Below are 10000 nucleotides of genomic sequence, written 5' to 3'. Positions count from 1 at the left end.
GTTTGTGTTACTGTGACTGTGTGTATGTGTGTTAGTTTGACTGTGTGTGTGTATGGGTGTGTGTTAGTTTGACTGTGTGTATGTGTGTGTGTTAGTATGACTGTGTGTATGTGTGTGTGTTAGTAAGACTGTGTGTATGTGTGCTTGTGTGACTGTGTGTATGTGTGTTAGTGTGAATGTGTGTATGTGTGCTTGTGTGACTGTGTGTATGTGTGTGTGTTAGTAAGACTGTGTGTATGTGTGTGTGTGTGTGTGTGTGTGTGTGTGTGTGTGTGTGTGTTAGTAAGATTGTGTGTATGTGTGTGTGTTAGTAAGACTGTGTGTATGTGTGTGTGTGTTAGTAAAACTGTGTATGTGTGTGTGTGTTAGTAAGACTGTGTGTATGTGTGTGTGTTAGTAAGACTGTGTGTATGTGTGTGTGTTAGTAAGACTGTGTGTATGTGTGTATGTGTGTGTGTTAGTAAGACTGTGTGTGTGTGTGTGTGTGTGTGTGTGTGTGTGTGTGTGTGTGTGTTTGTTAGACTGTGTGTATGTGTGTGTGTTAGTATGACTGTGTGAATGTGTGTGTGTTAGTAAGACCGTGTGTATGTGTGTGTGTTAGTAAGACTGTATGTATGTGTGTGTGTGTGTGTTAGTAAGACTGTGTGCATGTGTGTGTGTTAGTAAGATTGTGTGTATGTGTGTGTGTTAGTAAGACTGTGTGTATGTCTGTGTGTGTTAGTATGACTGTGTGTATGTGTGTGTGTGTTAGTAAGACTGTGTGTATGTGTGTGTGTTAGTAAGACTGTGTGTATGTGTGTGTGTTAGTAAGACTGTGTGTATGTGTGTGTGTTAGTAAGGCTGTGTGTATGTGTGTGTGTTAGTAAGATTGTGTGTATGTGTGTGTGTGTTAGTAAGATTGTGTGTACGTGTGTGTGTGTTAGTATGACTGTGTGTATGTGTGTGTGTGTTAGTAAGATTGTGTGTATGTGTGTGTGTTAGTATGACTGTGTGTATGTGTGTGTGTTAGTAAGACTGTGTGTATGTGTGTGTGTGTTAGTAAGACTGTGTGTATGTGTGTGTGCTAGTAAGATTGTGTGTATGCGTGTGTGTGTTAGTAAGATTGTGTGTATGTGTGTGTGTTAGTATGACTGTGTGTATGTGTGTGTGTTAGTAAGATTGTGTGCATGTGTGTGTGTGTTAGTAAGATTGTGTGTATGTGTGTGTGTGTTAGTATGACTGTGTGTATGTGTGTGTGTGTTAGTAAGATTGTGTGTATGTGTGTGTGTTAGTATGACTGTGTGTATGTGTGTGTGTTAGTAAGACTGTGTGTATGTGTGTGTGTTAGTAAGACTGTGTGTATGTGTGTGTGTGTGTTAGTAAGACTGCGTGTATTTGTGTGTTAATAAGACTGTGTGTATGTGTGTGTGTTAGTAAGATTGTGTGTATGCGTGTGTGTGTTAGTAAGATTGTGTGTATGTGTGTGTGTTAGTATGACTGTGTGTATGTGTGTGTGTTAGTAAGACTGTGTGTATGTGTGTGTGTGTTAGTAAGATTGTGTGTATGTGTGTGTGTTAGTAAGACTGTGTGTATGTGTGTGTGTTAGTAAGATTGTGTGTATGTTTGTGTGTTAGTATGACTGTGTGTGTGTGTGTGTGTTAGTAAGACTGTGTATGTGTGTGTGTTAGTATGACTGTGTGTCTGTGTGTGTGTTAGTAAGACTGTGTGTATGTGTGTGTGTGTTAGTAAGATTGTGTGTATGTGTGTGTGTTAGTAAGACTGTGTGTATGTGTGTGTGTTAGTAAGATTGTGTGTATGTGTGTGTGTTAGTATGACTGTGTGTATGTGTGTGTGTGTTAGTAAGATTGTGTGTATGTGTGTGTGTTAGTATGACTGTGTGTATGTGTGTGTGTTAGTAAGACTGTGTGTATGTGTGTGTGTTAGTAAGACTGTGTGTATGTGTGTGTGTGTGTTAGTAAGACTGTGTGTATGTGTGTGTGTTAATAAGACTGTTTGTATGTGTGTGTGTTAGTAAGATTGTGTGTATGCGTGTGTGTGTTAGTAAGATTGTGTGTATGTGTGTGTGTTAGTAAGACTGTGTGTATGTGTGTTTGTGTTAGTAAGATTGTGTGTATGTGTGTGTGTTAGTAAGACTGTGTGTATGTGTGTGTGTGTTAGTATGACTGTATATAAACTCAGCAAAAAAAGACTGTGTGTATGTGTGTTAGTGTGAATGTGTGTATGTGTGCTTGTGTGACTGTGTGTATGTGTGTTAGTGTGAATGTGTGTATGTGTGCTTGTGTGACTGTGTGTATGTGTGTGTGTTAGTAAGACTGTGTGTATGTGTGTGTGTGTGTGTGTGTGTGTGTGTGTGTGTTAGTAAGATTGTGTGTATGTGTGTGTGTTAGTAAGACTGTGTGTATGTGTGTGTGTGTTAGTAAGACTGTGTATGTGTGTGTGTGTTAGTAAGACTGTGTGTATGTGTGTGTGTTAGTAAGACTGTGTGTATGTGTGTGTGTTAGTAAGACTGTGTGTATGTGTGTGTGTGTGTGTGTTAGTAAGACTGTGTGTGTGCGTGTGTGTGTGTGTGTGTGTGTGTGTGTGTGTGTGTGTGTGTGTGTGTGTGTGTGTGTGTGTGTTTGTTAGACTGTGTGTATGTGTGTGTGTTAGTATGACTGTGTGAATGTGTGTGTGTTAGTAAGACCGTGTGTATGTGTGTGTGTTAGTAAGACTGTATGTATGTGTGTGTGTGTGTTAGTAAGACTGTGTGCATGTGTGTGTGTTAGTAAGATTGTGTGTATGTGTGTGTGTTAGTAAGACTGTGTGTATGTGTGTGTGTTAGTGTGACTGTGTGTATGTGTGTGTGTGTTAGTAAGACTGTGTGTATGTGTGTGTGTTAGTAAGATTGTGTGTATGTGTGTGTGTTAGTAAGACTGTGTGTATGTGTGCGTGTTAGTAAGACTGTGTGTATGTGTGTTAGTGTGTTAGTAAGACTGTGTGTATGTCTGTGTGTGTTAGTATGACTGTGTGTATGTGTGTGTGTGTTAGTAAGACTGTGTGTATGTGTGTGTGTTAGTAAGACTGTGTGTATGTGTGTGTGTTAGTAAGACTGTGTGTATGTGTGTGTGTTAGTAAGGCTGTGTGTATGTGTGTGTGTTAGTAAGATTGTGTGTATGTGTGTGTGTGTTAGTAAGATTGTGTGTATGTGTGTGTGTTTTAGTATGACTGTGTGTATGTGTGTGTGTGTTAGTAAGATTGTGTGTATGTGTGTGTGTTAGTATGACTGTGTGTATGTGTGTGTGTTAGTAAGACTGTGTGTATGTGTGTGTGTGTTAGTAAGACTGTGTGTATGTGTGTGTGTTAGTAAGATTGTGTGTATGCGTGTGTGTGTTAGTAAGATTGTGTGTATGTGTGTTTGTGTTAGTATGACTGTGTGTATGTGTGTGTGTTAGTAAGATTGTGTGCATGTGTGTGTGTGTTAGTAAGATTGTGTGTATGTGTGTGTGTGTGTTAGTATGACTGTGTGTATGTGTGTGTGTGTTAGTAAGATTGTGTGTATGTGTGTGTGTTAGTAAGACTGTGTGTATGTGTGTGTGTTAGTAAGACTGTGTGTATGTGTGTGTGTGTGTTAGTAAGACTGTGTGTATTTGTGTGTTAATAAGACTGTGTGTATGTGTGTGTGTTAGTAAGATTGTGTGTATGCGTGTGTGTGTTAGTAAGATTGTGTGTATGTGTGTGTGTTAGTATGACTGTGTGTATGTGTGTGTTAGTAAGACTGTGTGTATGTGTGTGTGTGTTAGTAAGATTGTGTGTATGTGTGTGTGTTAGTAAGACTGTGTGTATGTGTGTGTGTTAGTAAGATTGTGTGTATGTTTGTGTGTTAGTAAGACTGTGTGTGTGTGTGTGTGTTAGTAAGACTGTGTATGTGTGTGTGTTAGTATGACTGTGTGTCTGTGTGTGTGTTAGTAAGACTGTGTGTATGTGTGTGTGTGTTAGTAAGATTGTGTGTATGTGTGTGTGTTAGTAAGACTGTGTGTATGTGTGTGTGTTAGTAAGATTGTGTGTATGTGTGTGTGTTAGTATGACTGTGTGTATGTGTGTGTGTGTTAGTAAGATTGTGTTTATGTGTGTGTGTTAGTATGACTGTGTGTATGTGTGTGTGTTAGTAAGACTGTGTGTATGTGTGTGTGTTAGTAAGACTGTGTGTATGTGTGTGTGTGTGTTAGTAAGACTGTGTGTATGTGTGTGTGTTAATAAGACTGTTTGTATGTGTGTGTGTTAGTAAGATTGTGTGTATGCGTGTGTGTGTTAGTAAGATTGTGTGTATGTGTGTGTGTTAGTAAGACTGTGTGTATGTGTGTTTGTGTTAGTAAGATTGTGTGTATGTGTGTGTGTTAGTAAGACTGTGTGTATGTGTGTGTGTGTTAGTATGACTGTATATAAACTCAGCAAAAAAATAAACGTCCCTTTTTCGGGACCCTTTCTTTCAAAGATAATTCATAAAAATAACTTCACAGATCTTCATTGTAAAGGGTTTAAACACTGTTTCCCATGCTTGTTCAATGAACCATAAACAATTAATGAACATACACCTGTGGAACGGTCGCTAAGACACTAACAGCTTGCAGACGGTAGGCAATTAAGGTCACAGTTATGAAAACTTAGGACACTAAAGAGGCCTTTCAACAGACTCAGAAAAACACCAAAAAAAAGATGCCCACTGTCCCTGTTCATCTGCGTGAACGTGCCTTAGGCATGCTGCAAGGAGGCATGAGGACTGCATATGTGGCCAGGGCAACAAATTGCAATGTCTGTACTTTGAGATGCCTAAGACAGTCCTACAGGGAGACAGGACGGACAGCTGATCGTCCTCGCAGTGGCAGTCCATGTGTAACAACACCTGCACAGGATCGGTACATTGGAACATCACACCTGCGGAACTGGTACAGGATGGCGACAACAACTGCCCGAGTTACACCAGGAATGCACACTCCCTCCATCAGTGCTCAGACTGTCCGCAATAGGCTGAGAGAGGCTGGACTGAGGGCTTGTAGGCCTGCTGTAAGGCAGGTTCTCACCAGACATCACCGGCAACAACGTCACCTATGGGCACAAACCCATCGTCGCTGGACCAGACAGGACTGGCAAAAAGTGCTCTTCACTGACGAGTCACGGTTTTGTCTCACCAGGGGTGATGGTCGGATTCACATTTATTGTCGAAGGAATGAGCGTTAAACCGAGGCCTGTACTCTGGAGTGGGATAGATTTGGAGGTGGAGGGTCTGTCATGGTCTGGAGAGGTGTGTCACAGCATCATCGGACTGAGCTTGCTGTCATTGCAGGCAATCTCAACGCTGTGCGTTACAGGGAAGACATCCTCCTCCCTCATGTGGTACCCTTCCTGCAGGCTCATCCTGACATGACCCTCCAGCATGACAATGCCACCAACCATACTGCTCATTCTGTGTGTGATTTCCTGCAAGGCAGGAATGTCAGTGTTCTGCCATGGCCAGCGAAGAGCCTGGATCTTAATCCCATTGAGCACGTCTGGGACCTGTTGGATCGGTGGGTGAGGGCTAGGGCCATTCCCCTCAGAAATGTCCGGGAACTTACAGGTTACTTGGTGGAAGAGTGGGGTAACATCTCACAGCAAGAACTGGCAAATCTGGAGCAGTCCATGAGGAGGAGATGCACTGCAGTACTTAATGCAGCTGGTGGCCACTTTTGATTTTGACCCCCCATTGTTCAGTGACACATTATTCCATTTCTGTTAGTCACATGTCTGTGGAACTTGTTCAGTTTATGTCTCAGTTGTTGAATCTAGTTATGTATTGACGTTTCTTTTTTTGCTGAGTTTATGTGTGTTAGAATGACTTAAATCCAGTATGTCAGTTCCTCAACATGCTTTGCCTAGAATAGTTCTGAACGGAATCAAATGACTAGTAAACCGGCAAACATATGCTTGGCTCAGTATTCTGTGATTGGTCCTTTTTGCTGCCCAGTAATAACTGAAGAGAGAACTGGGTGGTGATCCTGGAACACTTCATCAAGAGGTTGAGGAAACGAGAAACGACAGCAGAGGCTGCTGCTCTGGCCTGGGAAATATGAGAAGTGTAAGGGTGTGTGTATGTGTGTATCTGTGTGCATGTGTCTCAGTGTGTGTGTGTATGTGTGTATGTGTGTGTGTGTGTCTCAGCGTGTGTGTGTCATGTGTGTCTCAGTGTGTGTTTGTGTGTGTGTGTCTCAATGTGTGTGTGTGTGTGTGTGTTTGTGTGTTTGTGTGTGTGTGTGTCTCAGGGTGTGTTTGTGTGTGTGTCTCAGGGTGTGTGTGTGTGTCTCAGTGTGTGTGTGTGCCTCAGTGTGTGTGTGTGTGTGTGTGTGTGTGTGTGTCTCAGGGTGTATGTGTATGTCTCAGTGTGTGTGTGTGCCTCAGTGTGTGTGTGTGTGTGTGTGTGTGTGTGTGTGTGTGTGTGTGTCCTCTGTTCCTCTGCTTCCAGTGTACATGAGATGTGAACCAGCAGACTACAGGTGCCCTGGGAAAGTACAGATATCAAGGCTGAATAACTCATCACTGTCTGATGTACCGTATCTGTACTGCAGCTCCTGGAGATGAGGTGTGTATGTGTGTGTATGTGTGTGTATGTGTGTCTGAGTGGTGTTTAAATCTTGATGAAATAAGCTCTATGAAGGTCAGTGAAAGCAGGGACTCCTTAGTCTGGTGCTAATGGTGCATTAACGATACGCAGACGTTATTTCCCCCACCCCACACACACACACACACACACACACACACACACACACACACACACACACATACACACACACACACACACTGAGACATACACACACACACACACACACACTCTCACACACACTCTCACACACACACACACACACACAAAAAGACAAGCACACTCAAGCACACACAGACAAACACGTAGACACGCACACACATACACACACACACTCAAGCACCTACAAACACATAGCCATACACACACGTGCACAGACAAATACACAAACACGCACGAATGCACGTAGACACACACACAGGCTGATAAAAGGTGACATTGCACATCCCTTAGCTCTTATTATGCTTGGAATAAAAAGGTTATGAAATGTTTATGAGGTAGTTATGTTGCTCTCCAGCCCAATAAAACTGTGCATTGTTAAAAATGTTAAGGCATTTGAACATTCAAAAGCACAAAAACAAAGAAATAAAAGAATAGCTTTAGTCATGGTTAGCTCTGGTTCAAGTTTAACAAACAAGTTTATAATACATTTAAGTTACATAATTAAATTGCATTTGAAAACCAAAGAGTTGTGCACTAGAATGGATATGTGATCCAGTGAATTTAAGATCATTTTTCTACTGGTCACTACATTCTGTGCAGTGTTAATATCACTGTTACATCATTGTCACTGTTACAAGATTGAGATAGAAGTGTGGATGTCAAGTTTGGATTGAGCCCTTAGTATGTTCTCTAACTAAAAGGTGTGTGTGTGAGAGGGGGAGGATGCTCAGTACTAACATTACCACACTAGGTGACAACAAACACACTCACACATCGCTGTGAAGATGCTAGATGCGCTTATTAACGATACTATTTCACAGGTGACGACGAGAGGTGGTAATGAGCTCAGTCTGTGTGTGTGGGGGGGGGGGGGGGGGAATTAGGGAGTGGCGTGGGGGTTGCAGGGGTCAGAGGTACGGGGAAGCTAGCTCCCGTTTCCAACTCGCCCCGTATGGTTGGGCTCTTACCTTGAAGGTGGACATGGCGGGGTCCCTGTTATACCTGTCTATGGTGTGGAACTTGGTGGTGGGGTGGTTGAGCTCATGGTACAGCTCAGAGTGTCGTTTGCGAGTGTGCATCACTTTCTGGAAGGGAGAGGAAGGTACAACAAAAAATGAACAGAATAAGAAAATAATAGCTAAAGAGACACGGATAGGTAGGGCGGTTTGAGGGAAGAGAGGCCGAAGAAGCGGAAGAGGCCAAGGGACAGTTTGATGCCATCCGCGGCGAGGGGGAGGAGGGGAAGAGAGGGATGGATAAATAGAGTCCTCTCATCTTCTCTCTAACATCTCCCTGTCTCGCTTTTAGGATTTGATGCTGCCTGTGCTGTGAGATGTATCTGAGTTTGCTCTGAATGGATATGAGAGCCAAGCAGGCCGCGTTAATGTTAGCGGTAGCTAGCTAGCAAGGAAGCATTAGCTAGTTAGCAACTAGCCTACAGTGATATGGAACTGAGTAAAAATTCCCTGTAAACACAGATTTAGGATCAGCTTACCCTCCCCAAATCTTCACCCTCACCATTTAAACAGGTAAAGACTCAAATCAAATTTTAAATGACTGTATCCCAGCATCTAAGAGCAACTACATCCTATTACAAGTGGAAGTCCCTGACAGGAGAGAGACCTTGTCACAGCGACTTCTTTTCGCTAATGTCTAGCACTTTAGCAGCATGGCGGCGGCTAATCGACGCAGCAGCTCGAGGGCCAAGAGAGACACAGGGGCCAGACGGCGATCCTCACACACTCAGACACTCTGGCCAAGGCTGGCTGCGACTGTTGCCACCGATTACCACAGAGTCTGCACTCTCTTCTCTCCCTCTCCTTGTCTGTCAGTTCTCCCTCTCTGAGTCGGCCTTTATAAGTCACTTAATTTACGTGTAGGCCTACTTCCTTTAAAGTTCACCTCTTCTGCACTTCAAATCTCTCTCTCTTCCTCTGTCATCACTGCTCTTTTCTTTATTTGTATTTTTGAACTCTGACTCTACCTTGAATCATTCTCTCTCAGACACTTACTCGGTAGAGGGCTTCATTGGAGTCCATTTTGACACAGGAATCCAGCCATTTTACGGAAAATATCATGCAGTTTCACAGACTACGCCAGTCAGGAAGGGTTACAAGCTCTGGGTAATAGTTGCCCTTAGGCAACATCATCCTACTCCAGGTTATCATACTGTAGCTAAGCGCTAGTGCTTGTTAGCCTGTTAGTTGTGCAACAGTCCACAGTGGAAAGCAAGTCTCCAGTCTTTACAAGGATAAGGGAAGGAGGAAAGCCAATGTTCACTTAAGGAGGTGAAGCAAAGGGATTTAGTTACGTTTTTCGGGGCTGTTTGAGACTGGAGATTTGCCAGATTCCCAGGGCGTGTTCATTCCATGGAGCGACTAATGCGCTCCAACCCACACACAAACACGCACACACATGTAATTACCCGCAAAACACACATCTACTACCAAACTTTCAAAAACACCAACTCACCGTCAATCACATTTTCATTAATTAATTCATCCACTCAAAGCTTCCTACTGCACCATTGTTCCTTCAACCAGGCCCTGGCACCCCATTGTGCTTTTTCCATTCTGATTGAAATGGTTGACTGACTCAGATTGAAAAAAAGTTCAATAAAGTCATTTTTTGTCTGTACAAGATATAAATAATTTGTCCAATCAAGGTAAAATCAGTCAAAACCAAATCCATCTAGTTACAGGGGGTGCCCTAGATCCTTGTTGTAGAAACTGGCACACTATACATGGGTTGGACTGTACCAAGTCAAATGCAAGGGAGACACAGGCGCAAAGGTAAGGGGCTTAGCGATGCCATTGGCTCCTCTACGCGTCACTCAACCTGGCTGAAGCAGACAGAAGCAGAGACAGGCTGATCGGAGGGTGAAGGGGGGGGATCTTACCTCAAAGTCCAGCTCAGAGTACCGTACTCTTTTCCTCTGAGGGAGGAGGGGTGAGGGGCAGGGGGAGAGAAGATATGATCAATGTCTGTAGATCCATGGACCACTCCTCTAATCATCAACACACACAAACACAAACCTAATGCGTGGTAAAAATGTAATTATTACGTAGTTCTGATGGCTACGTTAATGGAACATGCAACAAAGCCTTTCTTAGTTTGATTCCCACATGGTCAACATATTCTGAATAAATGTGTTCACTGTAAATTGCTTTTGAATTAAACAAGCTTTATAAGCTTTATTTAACTCTCTCTCTCTCTCTCTCTCTCTCT

At 42.9% G+C, this 10000-nt stretch overlaps 1 protein-coding gene across 1 annotated transcript in view; it reads right to left on the bottom strand.

Annotated features, from left to right (window-relative positions):
- LOC110496862 (adhesion G protein-coupled receptor B2) overlaps positions 1 to 10000 on the bottom strand; it is a 472722-nt gene that overhangs the window by 14613 nt on the left and 448109 nt on the right. The window contains exons 31-32 of the mRNA XM_036953306.1: positions 9672 to 9707; positions 7741 to 7857 (exon numbers count right to left, since the gene is read on the bottom strand). Of these exons, the coding sequence (XP_036809201.1) occupies positions 7741 to 7857; positions 9672 to 9707 (153 nt within the window). The remainder of the gene's footprint in view (positions 1 to 7740; positions 7858 to 9671; positions 9708 to 10000) is intronic.

The sequence above is a fragment of the Oncorhynchus mykiss genome, chromosome 18 (genome assembly GCF_013265735.2).
Source record: "Oncorhynchus mykiss isolate Arlee chromosome 18, USDA_OmykA_1.1, whole genome shotgun sequence".
NCBI classification, from domain to species: Eukaryota; Metazoa; Chordata; class Actinopteri; order Salmoniformes; family Salmonidae; genus Oncorhynchus; species Oncorhynchus mykiss.
This window is presented reverse-complemented; position numbering and strand designations above follow the sequence as displayed.